Below are 19486 nucleotides of genomic sequence, written 5' to 3' on the forward strand. Positions count from 1 at the left end.
TGATCGGGTTCTATCAATCGAGTTGCTCGTATGCGTGCTCCGCTAGTAGAGCTAGTTGCCTAGTGTACTTGTCTTGTGCCATTGCACGAGTGAGTAGGTCAATGGTGGTGATGGTGGCGAGAGAAGTGTGATGGTGACGCGTTTGAACTATTTCGAACGTGTGATCCAAGTTCATGATGGGTAGGTCAGGTGCAAGGCGGCGGCGACATTCTGTTCGTGCTGTGTTCCTTGTTCACCGATGATTCCTTTAACTTTTGATCTCTTCTCCTTGGACATTTGCGGATAGCTCATCCGCTGACACGTCGTCCGCATGGCGCTCGCGTCGTGGATGTCTTTTTGATGACTCCTCGCCATTGCCGTCTTGTGCAGCGACGATGGCGAGTAGTTCTCGCTCTAGGGAGAAACTACTCGAGCTTGACATGATGATCTCTGTAGGGCCGTCTTCTTTGTAGATAAGCAATAGAGAAGTTCCCTCCTGGTATGGAAGGTTGTCGAGGTACGCGATGAGGCGTGAATCGTTGTCCCTAGCGAGAGCATATGGTTTCATGTCAGGCCAATAGACAAATCTGCCTTGTGGAGTAGATGTGATTACCAGGCCCTACTGTGGACCTGATAAAGGAGTCTCCTCGTCCGGATCTGAGTAGTAGTTGGAGTCCTCGATCAAATCTAAGTTGGATTGGGATTTGGACAGGGAAACTTGGTAGACATCACCCGCGTTTCGGAGTCCGAACAGGAACGGAGTTGTATTGTAGACCGATTCACATGATGGCTCGAGCGCCAGCTCGAGCGCCAGCTCATGGGAACCAGTTCGACTGGTAGGAGAGGTCGAGTTGTACTCGGACTCGTCCCTTGATCCTCGAAAGAAGTCGAAAATTTCATTGATTTTTTCAACAAAATCCTCCAAAGCTTGGCGATGGAGGTTGATGTCATAGTGCTTCTCCTCTAGGGCCGGCTCAATGTGGCGGCGGAAGTTTCCAGCGCCGTCTGCGACGCAGACCCAGGAGCCGAAGACGAACGTCGCGCCTTCTTCGAACGCGATGGTGAGCTTAATGACGACTTGAGCCATCGAGTTCGCTGGTGGATCTTTAGCGAGATCCCCTACCTGGCATGCCAGCTGTCGGTGTTTAGACCCGGCAACCTACCAAGGGGTACTCGAGGTATGTTTTATGCATGGGGCTCGGCGAAGACCTGGAACTCGAAGGTGAACTCGAATACACGATTTGGACAGGTTTGGGCCACTTATGTCGCATAATACCCTACGTCCTGTGTGTTGGTTGGATTGTATACTGATGTTCGTTTGGATGGGGTCCCTACCTCACCTTATATTGTTGGGGGTAGGATTACAGGTCGGTTGTTTACAAGAGTACTAGTTGATTCGACCCAGAGAGTCCTACTCTAATTACTACGAGTAATTCCTAATCCTTATCCTCCACGTAGACCACGCCGTCCTGCACCGTAGTTTTCATATCTGACACATCTCGGTGTACAGCCCCGTATTGTAGGACTGTCCAAGCCTCCCGGTAGGTCCATAGGTCCATAGATGTATGGCCGGCAACTAGTGAATCATGACAAATCATCAAATAATTGTAAGGAGCTGTATAACTAGCAAGGAGCTGTTTCAATACCTGAGGAGCAAAATGAACTTAAAAAAAGTTGGTGAAGCTGAAAATTATGGCTCTAGCTCTGCGGGCTACAATAGCAATGCCGTTGGGCGGAGCTACACCAAGCATGTCTAGTTCAACATTAATTGCATCCTATTTTTGTAGTTTGTAAAGAAATGGGCGCTAACCCGTGCCATGGTATCTGATAAAAAGCCAGAACAAACATTAAACCATACCCAGGTAAAATGTTTTTCCAAATCTCTAATCTGGCTTGATGAGCATAAAATCCAGGAATGAAGACATTTCTATACAGTGTCGAGGAGTCGGAGTAGGCTGTAGCATTTTTCGGTTCGGCCCATTCACAACCATCACAGCCGGCCCAACCCAACCCATCTAGCAAAACCCTATCTCCGCTCAGTCAATGAGGCGTAGCGCGCTGTCGACTCGTCGACCACGCGCCTCCGTGGCCGCCCCCGGCGCGTCCACCAAGCGCCACCACGTGCCCGCCGCCCGTCCGCCCGCCCGCCCGCTGTCCGCAGCCACTCTTCCCCTAAACCCTAGCAAGCAGACGAAACCCCCCGCCCTGGCGCCCTGCCCACCTCATCCTCGAATTCGCCATGGCGGCGATGCCCGCCACCTCCTCCGCCTCCCCCTGCCAGGCGCCGTTGCCCGCCGGCCTGGGCCTCCCGCTCCTCACCTCCCCAAGCGCCCGCGCCGGCACCCTCGCCTTCGGCCGCCGCGGCCTCCGCCTCCGCCTCCGCGGCGCCGCCGCGGTCCCGCCCGCAGGTGAGGACCCTACGGCGACCCTCTTTCGGTTCTTAAATGCGACGCTTGAGTAGAAATGAGGGATCAGAAAGAAGGGAACTTCTTGTATTTTGGTGGCGGCGGTTGCAATTTTGCTAAGTGAAGTGGCTTGGGCGAGAAATTGCAAATTTGTTGCGAGGTTGCTCGAATTTTTTTTGTTCTGTAGTTCTTGTGAGAGGCTATGGAAGCTCGTTGTTACATTCTGTAGTGCTGATGATATAATAGACAGGGTAAGTAAGTCTGTTACTTGTCTTGAGAGCTGGATTCTGTGGTCTACAGATGGAGAGCACACTCAGATGGGTTTGCGAAGATTGTAATTGTTTAGATGCTGAACTGCCTGCTGTGGGCACCCATACAGGTGCCATGGTTGGCAACCACTGGAGCACTGGGTTTAGAAGAGATAAACTAGATTGATTTGGAAAATAGATAGCATTTGGAAGAGAATGGATTTATTTCATCCATCACATAGCTGGCCTTTGTAAATTCATTATGGCCAAACCCTCATAGGGCTAGAACTTGGGACTCTATCTTGAGTTTCCGAACTCTAAATCAGATTTACTCTGCCTACTCTTGCTCTTTCATAATCTATATGCAAGCCTAGTGCCTCCCCTAACCTACCCGGGCTCAGATTAGTGCCAACTGATTAAAGTCCAGAACAGGTGGGGTTTTTTTGAACTCGAAATTATGATGATGTGAATCAAAGCGGCAACCATTACAATTTAGCTATTGGTGGTCGGTTGTATATTACACAACTGATGTTATCGTCAGTCAAGCAGTAGTTCTTCTTACTAATGCATTTGAAGGTGCACATATACATAAACAATGTGTACTGCTGAATCAGTAAGAGAATAAGTTTGCTCTTCAACATCATTTTTTTTGCCCATATCCCTTACAATGTTCATAGCATATATGTATGTTATCAAAGCATTGTTGATTCCTTATGATGTAAAAAAAGAGTGAATGATCGTCTTTTCCTCTTCCCCACCTAAACGAATGAAATGGATGCTAATGTGGTTGTTCTGTTCATTTGCACACACCAATGTCAAACATTGTGGTTGTTCTGTTCTCCTTTTCTTTTCCTGAGACCAAGGCTGGTAATGTGTTAATTGATGAGATTTTAGTCTAAATTCACCTTTCCCCGAATTTCTCTTGAAACTTTAATTACAAATGATATAAATAAGAAGCAAGATTGAAAAGAACACAACATAGGATATACTCACCAGGTGGTATGCCTGACACTAACCTGGAAATTGTTCCTGCCCATCATCATTTTGAACCCTGGCTGACACTACACCCAATTAGTCTAACGGGATAACTGAGCATGTCTTTAATTTGAAAACACGTGATAAGTTTAGTAGTCTCCTTAGTTCCTTGCTAGATTTGTATAACTTGCTCAACTCAAAAGGTTCTTTTGATGTTTACATTAAATGAAGGTTATCTTGATGATTCGTATATTCCTTGGAACTCATTCATGTCATTTATTAGTTTAAGGTCATGCTTTGAGCATTTTCCTTCCAATAAGTTAGGATCTGTTTACCAGCCTTTGGGGCCTTTTCTCAGTCTTGCAGCTCAAGAAAATTCTTCTTACTGCAACACCTTGGGGGAGGTCCTCCCCTAGGGCTGATTTTTTTTTTCCTGCAATTTTTATGGATATTTTGTTTTGGGTGTTAGTGATAAAAATACTTATATCAATATTCTAGGTAATTAAGGATGCCAAAGAAATTCACTTGCCTTCTTATTTTCATATTTCTGTAGAAACAGTTGGGTGGTGTTATGCACGGCAAGCAGTTACGAGTCCAGGTTCCAGAGGATTAAGTTGTTAGCTTCGTTTCGGTTAGGAGTTTCGTTGTGTTTCAGATTAATAGGAGGTTAGTTGGTAGATTTTGTAACTTGGGCAAAGGGAAAGTAGCCGGCTATTTATATGGAGCCGATGTAATCAGGAAAACCAAGCAACAGAATCAATATAGTTCCCCAGTCTATTTTCTTTATCCCTGCCTCCAGGTTGCGGCATTGATCATGGCACCCAAGCCGCGGCCTTGAGGTCCAGGGCCACATCCATCTACCTCTCACGACTACGCCCTACGCCATATTCCATCCTCCAAAACCCCTGCCCATAACAGGTGGTACTACGATTTTTTGACCATCTTTGACGTATTTTGTTGTAGAATTTACATACTATATTTTATGACTATCTTTCAGTCTCTGTTATAGCGTTTTTGAACGCTTGTTCATTTCAGATGCTACAGCAGCAGTCCCTTAGCTTCTTCTTCTTCTGGCTTAATGCATATAGATTGACATCTTCTCACTCTCTTTTGGCTTACTTGTGTGCAAATGCTCCATTTTGTCCAGAGGTCACAAACAAAACAAGTTTAAACTTCCTCAGAAGTATTTATCCAGAATATTATTTTGAATTGTAGACATGCCTGTATGTTTAAACCCCTGTCAGCTTCTTGAACATGCTTAGGATGAACAGCTCCTACTAGTTTATTCAGATGCGAGCCTACTAGGCATCCACAATTCTCTTGATACGGCAATGATATGTATTTGGGTGTATATAGTAGACTTGAGCTCATGAGGTTCCCTATAGCTTCCTCTTTATCTATTCTTGAAAAGTTTTTTCTCAGTTTAATAGCATACTTTTGTTTTTAAAGATTAAAGAATAGGATTCCCTGCTTTATTTGGGTGACATACTTTTCTTGTCTTGATCACAGGACATCTATTTCTTGGTCTTCCCAAGCCACGATGCTCATATATTGCAGCCATTGGCGATGTGGCAGCGGTTTCCGATGATTATATAGATAGCTCGCCATCAAGCAGTGGATATCCAAATAGTTCAATGGGTTCTTTATCTCATGAAGATAATCAACCAGAAAGGGTTGTTAAGATGAACCAAAAATCTAAAGACAGCAATAAAATGATTAAAATATGTGATAAGTTAATTGGCGTATTCATGGTTGATAAACCTACACCAACGGATTGGAGAAAATTACTGGCGTTTAGCAGAGAATGGGACAACATAAGACCGCATTTCTTTAAACGCTGCCAGGAAAGAGCGGATGCAGAGCCGAACCCTGAGATGAAGCACAAGCTTCTCAGGCTTAGTAGGAAACTGAAAGAGGTAATGACCTTATTATAAATAATTGTGCTTCACCTGATTATTTAATTTAAAATTCTTATAATTGATATTAATATAGTTTGTCCCTTCTTTTTAGATTGATGAGGATGTACAGAGGCATAATGAACTTCTTGAAGTAGTAAAATCCACACCATCTGATAAAATTGGTGCTATTGTTGCTAAGCGGCGTAAAGATTTCACAGTGGAATTTTTCAACCACCTTTACTATGTTGCGGAGTCTTATCATGATGAACCTGAAAAGCAAACTGGTGAGCTGTACATGAGAACTTAACTATTATGTTGGCAAACTTTTTATGTTGTTTCCTTGTATCTTTTATTTTGCATTTTATGATGTAAACCCTTTTTATTATTTTGCCATCTCTACTTTTCCAAATGTATCACATATCATGAAATAGAGAAACATATCCTCTTGACAATTTACTAATGTGCTTATCCTAATAGAGTTGTATCTGTTGTACAACTAACACCCTTAACAGTTCCATGCGTAGAATGTATTTGTTTACTCTGCACTTTCATAATGAGCACCATCTCCTTTCTCAGAATTATTCAATGATTTCTGGGAACTTTTATTTTTTGTAGCTTCCAATCTCATCCATTTAGACACATTTAGACAGCAGAGGTGTCGATCCCTTATCTGAAGATAAAGATATTACTTTGTGTTGTTAGGCCGATTGAACGGTAGTACTGTACTGATTCTTGTTTTTTATGCTTGTAGAGTTGGCAAAGCTTGGAAATGATTGTGTAGATGCTCTACAAGCTCACGATGATACAACTGGGAGTCTTGAGGCTTTGAATGCTGCAGAATTGAAGTTAAAAGATATACTCAATTCATCTTCGGTGGATGCTGCTTGCAGAAAGATTGATGACTTGGCTGAGAAGAAGGAACTGGACTCTGCATTAGTGTTGATGCTTTCAAAAGCTTGGTCAGCTGCAAAAGGCACTGACATCACTAAATCTGAGGTAAATGATTATAGGACTCAGCAAACATGTATGCTGTTGAGTTGCTGTACTTTTTCAGTTATCTTTCAGAACTGTGCTCTGGTGCACAAAATTCATCTTTGATTATTTCATTATCTACTAAACATGTCACAGGCAAAGGATATAATGTTTCATCTATACATGACTGCGGTGGCTAATCTCCAGAGACAAATGCCAAAGGATATTAGAATACTGAAGCATCTTATAATGATAGAGGATCCAGAAGAGCGGTTGAGTGCACTGAATGATGCTTTTACTCCTGGTCCTGAACTTCAAGGGGACAATGTTGATACATTATACACGTAAGTACCATTGGTGCTTCAATGGATGCTTTGTCACTGTTCCTTCTGTCGTTTTCATGTCGCGTGTTGCCTGGTGGATTGCAGGAGTCCAGAGGCATTACACACTTGGGCAAGTGCTATAGTAGATGCATATTATAACAGCAGAGAAGGCACTCTCCTTGGACAAGCAAGAGACTTGATGAACCCAAAAATCATCAGGAGAGTCGAAGAGATAGTGAAGATAATCAAGGACAAATACCTTTAATCTTTGGTTATCAGAAATTTTGGGTTTTAACATTTCTACTGATTGCACAAAGTCTTGCGCGGTGACCATAGGATGATGGCCCTGTACGAACTGCTCCCTGCAAAACTACAGGCATCATTCCAGCGGAACTCTTCACCACTGTCGACTCCTTACAGATTAAAGGAAATGCAGATTGTTGTTACTCATTACATGAAACGGTGGTTGTAGCATGTGATGTATCAATGTAGCTTTCACATAGATATTAAGGGAGTATCCACGTCTCGTACACACTAACAGTGTTGTAACTGGTTTGACTAGTTTAGAATCAGAAGTCATATGTATGTACCCAAATATCCTTGTAATGAGCTCCTCGATGATCTCAATAGTTGTACGGATGGTGCTGACCCACTCTGATTAAGACTTCTATTTCAGCATGACAAATGTTTCTGGACATGTTTGAGGCTTTGAGCCGAATGATGTAATAAGACTCAGTCGATGCTCATATTTACAGCTATGTTACCCATGTGGCATAGTCAACAAGATTAAGAAGGTCTATCAAACTACAACTTCTCGATAGATATGTTTTGCTGCATTCTTATAAAAAATTGTTTGCTCTCATGCAGCTGCAGGACAAAGAACTCTAGTGGAGTAAAAGCCTCTAACTCTGGATTAACGCCTGGTCCTGCGAACACGTATGTTATCCTCAAACCTATGCCGGGATATTATATTGAATAGACAATCATTTAGTGATATTGTTTACCGTAAGGTCATTTTCCGTCCTACTCCTCAATCTTGTTTGATGTTTCGTGCTATCCCTCTGTATGATGTGGTTGACAGTTACGACAAGCTTTTTACATGTATTTACTTGCCCAGATAACTACTGTGGTTTTCATACACGAAGGTCATTCCAAATAAACAGCGCACACCAAATGGAACTTCAAGTTGCTGTTAAATTGCAAATAATTTAACCAAGATACTGTTGATTCCACAGGCAAATCCAAATCAGCCGTTAAATGTTTTAACTTCTGTTGGTTTTCTACTGCTTTTACAGTTGGCATGTTATGCCGCATCGTTTTATACATTATATGTCGTAATTTATCTAGTGTGTTAGTACCATCCCCCTTTATAATGTGGTTGAGAGTTGAGACAAAACATTTACCTGTGTTTGCTTGCAAAGATGAATAACCGTGCTTTTCATGCAAAGGTCACTGCAAATAAACTAATGTGGGAGAAATGAAAACTCCAACTTGCTGTTAAATTCAAAAGGATTTAGACAAAGAATATGCTGATTCCACCGACTGATCCAGATCGACCATAGAAATGTTCAAATTTCTTTTGGGTCTACTGCTTTTACAAATCAGACGCTTGCATCGTTTGGACCACTACCTCTATTAGAGGTCTAACAAATTCCTGCATATCTTGTTTGAGGTTGGTAGGTACTACATACCATCCTACGTATAATGTGGTTGGCAGTTAAGACAAAACTTACGTGTATGTTTGCTTGCCACGATAAACAACCGTGCTTTTCATGGTCACTCACTGCAAATAAACTAGTGTGCGCAAAATTTAAAAGTTCAACTTGCTGTTAAATTCCAAAGGATTTAACCCGAGAATATGCTGATTCCGCTGGCAATTCAGTATCAACCACAGAAATGTTCAAAATTTAGTCTGGTTTTACTGCATTTATAATCGAGAGATGTTTCCAAGTTCCAACGTCTCTGGACCACAACCTCCAAGAAGGTTTAAAACAATTTTTGCATAGAAGAAAGAGGTGTGATAGGATATAGTGGTTCAAAAATGAGTTTTTAACAGCAGTACAGGCAGGTTCAGCTCCCGAGCGTAGTTGTAAGGAGTCGGTGCTCGTAGCCTAAGAGGGGGAGGGGTGAATTAGTCAACTTAAAACTTTAACTTATGACTTTCACTACTTTTGCATCAAACTTAAACTAGATCAAGCTATCAATCTAGTGTGAAACCCTCGTCCTAAAATAAGTTTTGCAACCTAGAGCCAATCCTAACAAGATACTACACTAAGAAAGTAAAGGTACATAAGTTGCAATTATGAAATGCGGAAATGTAAGAGGTGAGGATGAGGGGAAGCAAACTCTTTGACACGATGATTTATCCCATGGCATCGGTAGGCACTAAGCCACCGCTAGTTCACGTTGTTGAAGCACTCATACAAGAGTATTGCTTACCGGTCACAAGTCTCTTCCGGGACACCCCTTGACTTGTCACAAAGGCTTGACCACTAAGGATCACGTCAAGTTCCCCGGTCACCTTGATATGCCATCTCCACTAAGGAGCTTTTCCATGAAGGGGTATCCACGTCCCCTGCATACGGTCGTCGATGCTGCTCCACACAAAGCCGCAGGGTTGAAGACTTGCCAGCGAGCCACCAAGGCTCCAAGGTGCCGGCACACCTTCTACAGCTGTGGTTCACTCCTAGAACCGATCACAAGGTAGGCACAACTTGCACTCTCTCTTCTCTAGGTCTATCCTAATGCTAATCACTCTTCTAAGCTTGTGCTAATTCTTTGACTAATCACTTATGCACTTTTGGTGGGTTGGATGTGTTCTTGATGAGTCTTGATCTTCAATGGATTCTTGCACACTCCAGCAACTTCAAATGGGCGAGTGGAAGGGGTATAAATAGCCCAAGACCTCAAAGAGCCGTTGGTCCAATGGCTAGTTAAAGTATATCATCGGATGTTCTGATGGTCTATTTTGGCATGCATTGGACATCCAGTGCAACTAGCCGTTAGCTCCTCCACGCCCAGCTTCTTCAATAATTTATTCGACGCTTCATCCGTTGGCACCGTCGGAACATCTGGTGCTGAAGAGGTTTTCTCTAAAACCTCTCTGGACAATTCCAAAGTAAATATGTTTCGTCCGACGCTCCTCTTAACCTAGCATCAGAACATCCGATGGTACAGGGGTTCCTCTGCTTTCCGTGCCTTCACCTTAGAATTCATCCGACGCTACTAGAAATCCTACCATCGGAACATCCGGTGGTCTTGCTCAGACAGCCGTCTGCACATTGTACCAATTGCTCCGATGGTTGCTCCGGTGAGCCATCAGAACATCTAATGGTACTGATTTTTTTGAGTTGAATACCACCACTTGCATACCGAAGATACCGTCACTTGGATGCTCTAGAATACTACAGAATAATTTTAGATACCATGGTTTGGTCACTTGAATATCATAGTTTGGATACTTGAATACCATGATTTGGATATCAAGAATACCATAGCTTGGATACTTGAATACCATGATTTGAACCTTGCCATGGTTTGGTTTGCACACTTGGGACTAAAAAACCAGGTACACGCTGAATAAAGCATTAGTCCCAATGACTATAGTATTACTCAATCACCAAAATCACAAACTATAGCCTATTCGCTACACTACAGTAGTACAAACTTTTTTATGAGTCTTGCCGGAACAATATTTAAATTGAATTTTATCACTATTTCTGCCAACTTTTTGCTTTGGTTCCAAACAGGTCACGCTCAATTTGCAACACCAGACACTAGGAGTACCTAGGACCCGGTGTCCAATCTTCTAAAGGAAGGCCTTGCTCCTGTTTATCGTTTACTTTGTGATGGAGAGAGCGAGAGCTCGTACCATCAGCGCTGTTGCAAGGTCAATTTTGGAAGGCCTTGTTCCTGTTTATCGTTTACTTTGTGATGGAGACAGCGAGAGCTCATACCGTCAGCGCTGTTGCAATGTCAAGCAGGATTGCAACACCAGGAGTACCTAGGACCCGGTGTCTAATCTTCTAAAGGAAGGCCTTGCTCCTGTTTATCGTTTACTTTGTGATGGAGACAGCGAGAGCTCATACCGTCAGCGCTGTTGCAAGGTCAATTTTAGAAGGCCTTGCTCCTGTTTATCGTTTACTTTGTGATGGAGACAGCGAGAGCTCATACCGTCAGCGCTGTTGCAAGGTCAATTTTAGAAGGCCTTGCTCCTGTTTATCGTTTACTTTGTGATGGAGACAGCGAGAGCTCATACCGTCAGTGCTGTTGCAAGGTCAAGCAGGATTTGATACCATGATAGATTGAACAGGAGAAGTACAATTGCAATGACCAATGAGATCATCGGACATGTGCTGATGATATATATGACCTAGACAACTTAGTCCTAGTTCAGTACAAGAAGGATACACGTCTAAAAGATCTGAACACAAAGAGCACGGACGATGTTACACACACATATGCACATCGTCCTTGCCAACATAGCTGACAATGATCCCTACTTCTGTCTACCTTAACCTCCTAACTTATGGTCACTCCTCTACCTATAGCGCCATCTTTTTCCATCACCTTAAACTTTTCAAACAGGTGCAATCCATGATCTCGTCAATACAACAGTTTCTTAGTTTCTCTCCTAATGGATCACCACATATATCTACGCTTCTTTGACTTCTTCACTGCCACTAGAGGTCTATTGTCAGCTCCATGTAACTGATAATAACGAAGAGGGCAGGAAAGGGAGAGGTCATGTGCCACAAAATTATGCTTGGCCCTACTCGATAAAACTATCTATAGATCTCTTTGGAGCCACCCGATTAGATAAAATTATGTGACAACAGTCTAGCCCTGCACTCTTTTTTTCACTTTTTATTTGCAGCCTGTTCTAATGAGCCAACCGCCCTTATTATTTTTACAGTATGTACCATCATCTTACCCTCCCTCTCTATGGGCATTGAACCCATCAGGAAAAATCAATTACAACACAACTTAAGTTAGATGGCTAATAATCACCGGTGGAAAACTGAGCTATAGTCCCGGTTGGAGAGACGCGTAGGTCTCGAAAATCCAACCGGGACTAATCATTCGGGACTAAAAGTCCTAGCCTTTAGTCCCGGGTTTCTCACCGGAACTAACCTACTTTTTATCCCAGTTGGTATTACTAACCGGGATAAAAGACTTCCAAAAAATTAAAAAAACTACGGGCCACCGCCATCGTGCCTGCTTGCGCCGCCACCCCTGCAGCTTAGCCTCGACCACCATCTCCTAGAGCTCCAACTCCACCATAGAGACAATCAAATTAAGAGTAAGAAATAATTGACGCTTCATAAATTGATTTATGAAGCAAGAAACATGCTCATCTCACATGATCATCACACAAGTAAGAACACACAACCAATCAATTTGCACAAGTTCTGATTCACAACACATAAGTTCGATTTGATTCACAACATGCAGTGGATTCACCAGCAAAAATCACAAACGAATCATTCACGAACAAATAATCATTCACAACCGTCAATCTCACACGCCCATGGCTCCCCTGGTTGCTTCATGCCTTCATGCCGCGTCACGGTGGCGGCCTCGCCGGGCCGCCTGCGGCACTCGCTGCGGCATGGGAACTACAATAAATCTTCCGACCTATGATGAACCAAAAAGTATCATAAATGTATTTTTTTGCATCATAAACCGTGATTTATGATGCGGGAATAACGAAAATTGTTCATCATTAGTCGAGCATCATAAACCGGGACTAGTGACGGTTCTTATTTCAGTGCATCACTAAGAATGAATGAAAATTTGTCCCACAAGTCATCATAAACTGGCTCCTATGTAACATGCCATGACGGACCACAATCTGATGTGGCATGATGGTTGTGATGAACTGCTTCATCATAGATTGAATTAGGCCCAATTCTTGTTGGACCAAGCCCAATAATTGCTCTCGTCATAGATTGATTTATACCCAATTCTTTTTGTGCTGAGCACAATAATTACTGTGGTCATAAATTGATTTAGGCCCAATTCTTTTGGACCAAGCCCAATAATTACTGACATCATAACTTGGTTTAGACCCAATTCTTGTTGAATCAAGCAAAACATATGCTAACGTCATAATTTTGTTTAGGCCCAATTCTTAATGGATTTAGCCGAACATTTGTTGATGTCATAACTTTATTTAGGCCCACAAAATAAGGGGCCGAGGGGGCGAGCCCACGAAATTTTGGACCCAGTTATTTTGGGGTGTAGCCCAGGTAGCGTTTAATTAAAATATAATCTAATTTAATATTACATACAAATTAATTCGTTAATTGATAGTACCACACATACAAATAAATGTTTCTCATCACACTTCACACATTATTATTCATGACCAAAGAACAAGCACAAGTATATTGTCCATAAGAGATCATAAACCACTACACATGATATCTCTTTGAACAAGAACAAAGGTGGCCTAGAAACACATTGAGAATAAATCACAATACTCACAAACCAGCACAAGCAGCTGGGAGGACATGAGCAAATGTCTAAGAAACACATTGACCTTACCCTCTGAAGTTTAGCAATTAACGAAGGAGGTACTCAGTTTCTCTTGCTGCTTTCTTCAAACTCCCAATCTCCTTAGACTACATTTTCATTGCTGCATCTGAAGCTTGTGCCTTCATCTTCAAGTCGCTCAACATTTGCTCCTCTTCAACAACTTGTTGTCTTAGTTCTACAGCTTCTTGTAGCCCTTCCAAAGAAACTTCAGATCTTGAGCTTGTAGCTAAGGCTGGCAGCACGGTCACATAATCAAGAAAGGAACTTGACTGCAAATCATGAGGATCAGAATTTGGTACTGCAACCCCAAGAATTGTTCTCAATATTTTAGCCTACAAATGAAAGGAGCTGAAGTCAAACTTCAATCTTAAACAACAAGTGAATAAAGTAAATACAAGAGCAGGATAATCACTTGTTTAGTTATGAAAGGAGCAAGTCAAACTTCAATCTTAAACAACAAGTGAATAAAGTAAATACAAGAGCAGGATAATCACTTGTTTAGTTACATACCATGATATGTGATTGAATTTCAGCAATGTAGGAACGTGCTACTAGGCCCTGTGAAAGGATCGTGTGATACCTAATGGGGGGTGAATAGGCTCGATCTTTAAAACCTGAAAAATTCTTTGCAGCGGTGTTAAATATGTCAGAACTTCCGACGCTGTGCCAAAACATCAGATGGGGTTGGAACTTCCGGTACAAGGGTGGAAGTTCCGATAGAGTAAAAACTAACGAAATTCAAAAAACATACAGGTTTCAGCAGAATCTATTTGAATCAAAAGTTCAGCAATGAAGTATAGGAAATGCTGCAGGTGATCTTTATGAGAGAAACTTCACACAAATGTGGATTGGCACAAATCAAGCTCTAAGTCAACAAGAACTTGAAGAACACAATAAGCACATGAGACAAATGATTTATTTACCGAAGTTCACTCCCACAAAGGGAGCTACGTTTCTGTTGAGAAGCTCATAAAGAGCCGGATCCTCACTAACCCTTTACCTCTCTCAATCAACCACAAAGGAGGATTGAGTCACTTACTATGAATCCTCCAAGAGGATGGACAATACAAACTTCCCGGGCACACCACAACGAGAGGGCGCTCAAACGGGCGACGCTGAACCGTCTAGAAGCAAGCTTCAAGAGTAACAAATGCGAATCAAAGACTGAATATGCTTCAAATGCTCTTGAGATGAACTTGGTTGACCTCTCACTCAAAGCTTGAGTCACTCAACTCTAATCCTTCCCACACCCAATCTCTAGCTCAAAACTCTCAAAGATTTAGCTCAAGGAGGGAGTGGGGAGGAGTATTGAATGCCCAAGGAGGTGTTTGTCTCAAGTTAGGTCAGCAGCAAATGAAGTGGGGGGGGGCTGAGGGGGTATAAATACCCAAGCCCTAAAAACTAGCCATTGTTGTTCTGTTAAGTGATTGTCGGAACTTCCAACATAGTTCAAATAGAACAGCTGAGCAACCCCTGCCAGAAGTTATTGGAAACTGCTAGAAGTTATTGGAAACTTTCGGCACCTATTATCAGATCTGTCGACACAAGGTCAGAACTTACGATACTATTCAATTAAATCTGTTGAGCACCCCTTATCAGAAGTTTTTGAAAACTTCCGGCAAGTGTCAGAACTTCCAACCCCATGTCAAAACTTTTGATACTCAAAGAAACTGTGAGAAACTAAATGTACAAGTGTGTGAGTGGTGTCTCTCATAGGTTTGACATCTTCAAGCTATTCATCCGCGTGCCCCTTTATAGTACGGTGTTCCTATACTCAAATTAAAAAATAGAAAGTATAGAAAGATCTTCCTTTATGCTTCAACACCGTTCTTCAAACAAATTGGGGTCCTTTCTTGTAGTTTTTTATTTCTTAACATTTAAACCTATCAATTTCTTGATAAATTCATTAGTTCCTTAGTTATGCATGTCATCAACACCAAAACCCACTTAGGGGCCCAAATGCACTTTCACCCTGCACAATAAGTATTTGGTTAGTTGTCTTAGATATAAGGAACAGAATGTACCATGATCATAGAATTGTAGATGCTGACCTTGCAAATAGATCTAGAGCGGCCAAGGTAAGAGAAGGTTCTCAAATCTAATACAATACACCGTGAAATTTACTGTTCGCTAAAGAAATACTCCAGCAGCATGGGGGCTGTGGCCACATCTAGGTGTAACTAGGCTCCGCTCTGGATAGAAATAAACTTGAGTAGAGTGCTCTCCAATGAAGCAGATGTGGATTCAGAAAATTGGAGGGGACTACAGAGAAAGGAAATGAGATTCTCACTTATGGAGCTCGAAGATGCAGTGGCGCATGGTTGGATGGGGCAGCTGATGCTTGCGCGACATCCTTGCTCAACTGCTCAGCTGCGCTAACATTGGCACAGCTGCTGCAAGGATGCTGAGATGTTCCTCCAAGAGTGTCGCTGACCATGCCGCACCTTGATGCCTACCGCCCGTGGAGCTTGCTGTCGCCGCTAAGGTACCCCACGGTCAGCTGCCACCATAGATCTAGTTGGACTTTACAGCCAGCAGAGAGGAGAGTGTTGATTTTAGAAATACAAGAGGGGAGTTTGGAGGGGCACTGCGGTAGCCATGTTTTTATTATTTTGGGGGAGGCAAGGGAATACAGAATTTGAAGACCCTGCTTTCAAGTTCCTGGACGTGAAATAAAAATTTGGTAACCTGCAAAGATTGTGTGCTCTTATTGGATCCATTTGTCACCGAAGCCGGGTGCATTTCATCTTGCATGCAATATTAGTAGGAGATGAATATCTGGAAGAGGCCCACGCTTCATTGAACCTAGGTGCGTTTCCAGTCACTGACCGCAAAGGGGAACAACTGCTTTCTCCAATAATAATGCCTACATGTCTGTTTTTTTAACTCAGGTGGATGTCAGAATTTTCCTTCTTTTATCGTGAGCAAAGCGCACTTGTGTACCCATCGAATATTTCACATGCCTACTTGTGAACGAAATCCTACATATTCCACCCTATACTTGTGGTAGGATTCCTGATCAGTGTAGACTTGCATATTCTGAGCATCCCACGTATTTTCATAGCTATTGTAATCCCATGAGGCGTGAGCTGCGAGAAGGTGCACTGCATTGTGGATCGTTCATGGTGCTTCAACAAATAGGTGTGCCCCCAAGGCCTTTGCTCATTGGCTCTTCATCTTACATGCATTGTTAATGGTTGTGCTAGGCGACCTACTTGGTTATGCACCCTGTGAGAGGTGAGCTCATAGCCTCCGCATCTTGTTTATAAGTTACCATCATTGCTTGTGGTCATTGCTTATCATTTTTAGTTCTGTTGGTAAGTGTCTGTAGGAGGATGGCTGGTCAAGTGAACGGTGCTGGCAACTTCAATGTTGTCCCACCTTCATAGCAGCCAAGCTTCGTTGATCCATGTGATCTGTATGACATGGAACAGGCAAACGAGGATGAAATAGAGGAGCTAAAGAAATCTGTGTTCGCTTGGCTGCAGGACCACGGTCACACGCACGTGCGCTGCCATGGTCGCTTTGTATGCCCTTTCTGCCATCTTGCTCATCGGGTTTGGGGTATTCATGACATCGTGCAGCATGCATCTGGCATTGGTCACTCGGGTTGTGTTACCATGGACACGAGGGATAGGCATCATGCATTAGAGGACTATCTCCACGGCGATGCTCATTTTGCTGCATTCCGTGTTGCCGTAGGTATGCTAGAATAAGCTTATGCCATATCCATCTCGATGACTGTGTCCGTTGTCTCCTCTTTGCCATATCCGTGTCTGATGCATTACATCTGCATGTTGTGACACTTTCGTGTAACAGAGATGACTTTATTTGTATTGTCTGGATAAGTGGTTTTAGCCTATTGGTGCCTAGTGACAGTGCACCCATTTAGTATTTAAAATATGTATGGTTTTGTTGTTGTGTGTGCGCACGCCTGTGCCACTATATGAGTGTGGATTTGTGGGGATGTATCATGTATGTGTACTTAAGAATGCGATCTAATAAGAACGGTCATGGTTTGTTCATTATTTCAGAATAGAGGAACTTACATTGTGTATCTTCTTATACAAGCTGATAGTCCTCTATACTCTGCTCCCTATTTAAGGCACAAAAGAAATCCCCTGTTGTTCGCTGCCTCTGCTCTCTTCTCCGCATCTTTCCAATCTCCAACGCCACCCGACGAGCTGCTCGTCCTTGATGCCCAAATCCACCAGCATGGCTCAGAGCTAGACAAGCTTCTCAGAGCGCACCAACACACTCTTCACCTTGGCAAAAACCCTCTCCCAGGAGTTCAGCGCCCATGTGGCCATCATCGCGTTCTCCCCCACCAGCGAGCCCAAAGCCTACAGAGCACCCACCGCTGACTCCGTCCTCCGCACCTACCTCCTGAGATCCATAGCTCACCGTCTCTAGTTTGTCTGAAATGGTGGGGAAGGCTGCCGCCAGGGTTGATGGAATGAAGCGGGAGGTGGAGGAGATCGCTTTCCTAGCCGAGGCGGAAAGGGCGCGTTAGGATGCTGCATGGTTAAAGATCTTGGTGGCTCAAAGGAGTGCGGGGAAACAAAACTGGTGGGAGGTGGACGTGGAAGCTCTGGGGGCGGATGAGCTGCCGATGTTCGTTAGGGTGTTGGAGGTGCTAAGGACTAACATCCAACACCACCTCGACGCAATGGAATCATCCCGGAAGGAGAAGATGCAGCATTAATCCTTTTCTATTAGTGCTCTCACTGCAAGATAAATCATGAAGATGTTATCTGAACTTTTATGCTACCATAATCCTTTTATAATCCATGCAATAATGATTTGTATGTTCTTCTTATACATTATATTAGCATCAATCAGATGTATTATGTTAGGCCGACCTAACATTTGCAATCCTTTATTGGGAAAAAGATGCTTGGTCTGAATTTTGGCATGGTGAGCAAGGATTTTTTCTTGCTTTGGAGAGATAGCCAAATAGTATCACATTATTTGTTAATAATCATCCCATATTGATTTTCAATCTCTCAAAAAATGGATGCACTATTCCAACTACATTCTCATTAAATGAAACATAAAATTCGATCCATCTTGGTTTCTCGGGGCATGCAAGTAGGAGAACGATCCATTGGGAATTAAATGAGGGAATAGTATAAATTGGTTTCAAGTAACCATGCCTACACGAGAACCAAGGAAGAACGATTGTGAGGACATGGAGGATGTGACATTACACAATGCTGGAACGTGGACGGTTGCCACATTAATCCTTGGGTACAAATTATAATTCGTTACAATTTTTAAAAAAAATATGTACAGACGTATGATCTGTTAGAGGAAAAGTGAATAGGATGGATCAAAATGTTCGATCCTTTGTGGGAAAAATGGTTTGCATTTTAGCAAGGTGAGTAAGGATTTTCTTGCTGTTGAGAGAGAGCAAAATAGGATTACATTATTTGTTAATGTTCATCTCATATTCATTTTCAACCTTCAAAAAAACTGATGCACTATTCCAACTACAATCACATTAAATGAAACATAAAATTTGATCCATCTTGGCCTCTCGAGCTATATGAGTAGGAGAACAGTATACCAAAGATAAATGATCTAATTAATCTCCCTAGGAAAAGTTTGGAACTCTTGGAAATAGCAAAATGAAATCATGCAATTTGATTGGCAAAGTGACAATACATCATCGACACAATGATCAGAAATAGTGATTCTTGGTGAGGTACAGACGTATGATCCATTGTCGGAAAAGTAAACAGGACGGACTAAACTTTTTGTCATATATTGATTTTCAACCACTCAAAAAATCTAAGAAGGAAGATAGTCATTTGTTTCTAAATACACAAGACAAGATAGCCGTTGTTTCTAATGCACAGTACAAGAGAGTCTGTTCATGAACATTCAGTGGGAAACATTGACCTTTTTGCCGCAGTGCGGTGCGGTGGGATAAGAATAAAAAAATCACATGACAAGATATGAAAATGGCAGGCTATGACATAGCATCATGACCAGGGAAAACCAAAGCACCAAGGAAGATGAACAGATTCTTGCTGATGTCCCATCACAGACCAAACAGAGCAGGAAAATAGGGGATTGATCTTCGGACTAGAAAACAGGGGATTTCCCTACTAGATTCATAGAGCCGGGAAATAGGGGATCGA

The 19486-nt window shown here is 42.6% G+C and overlaps 1 protein-coding gene across 1 annotated transcript; it reads left to right on the forward strand.

Annotated features, from left to right (window-relative positions):
- The first annotated feature begins 2076 nt into the window (after positions 1 to 2076).
- LOC101782857 (uncharacterized protein At4g37920, chloroplastic) lies at positions 2077 to 7590 on the forward strand. The gene is made up of 6 exons (XM_004952207.4): positions 2077 to 2387; positions 5117 to 5523; positions 5618 to 5789; positions 6257 to 6501; positions 6634 to 6821; positions 6906 to 7590. Exons 1-6 carry the CDS (start codon positions 2219 to 2221, stop codon positions 7063 to 7065), a joined length of 1341 nt encoding a protein of 446 aa, XP_004952264.1. The 5' UTR covers positions 2077 to 2218; the 3' UTR covers positions 7066 to 7590.
- The last annotated feature ends 11896 nt before the right edge of the window (positions 7591 to 19486 follow it).

This window comes from Setaria italica, chromosome I (assembly GCF_000263155.2).
Source record: "Setaria italica strain Yugu1 chromosome I, Setaria_italica_v2.0, whole genome shotgun sequence".
Classification (NCBI taxonomy): Eukaryota; Viridiplantae; Streptophyta; class Magnoliopsida; order Poales; family Poaceae; genus Setaria; species Setaria italica.

What these genes read in the sequence shown, in the direction of transcription:
- LOC101782857 (XM_004952207.4), top strand. Translation starts at nt 2,219, where the DNA reads ATGGCGGCGATGCCCGCCACCTCCTCCGCCTCCCCCTGCCAGGCGCCG. An exon ending in TTAGTAGGAAACTGAAAGAG is followed by an intron (nt 5,524 to 5,617) that starts GTAATGACCTTA and finishes CCTTCTTTTTAG; the next exon opens with ATTGATGAGGATGTACAGAG. An exon ending in AATGTTGATACATTATACAC is followed by an intron (nt 6,822 to 6,905) that starts GTAAGTACCATT and finishes GGTGGATTGCAG; the next exon opens with GAGTCCAGAGGCATTACACA.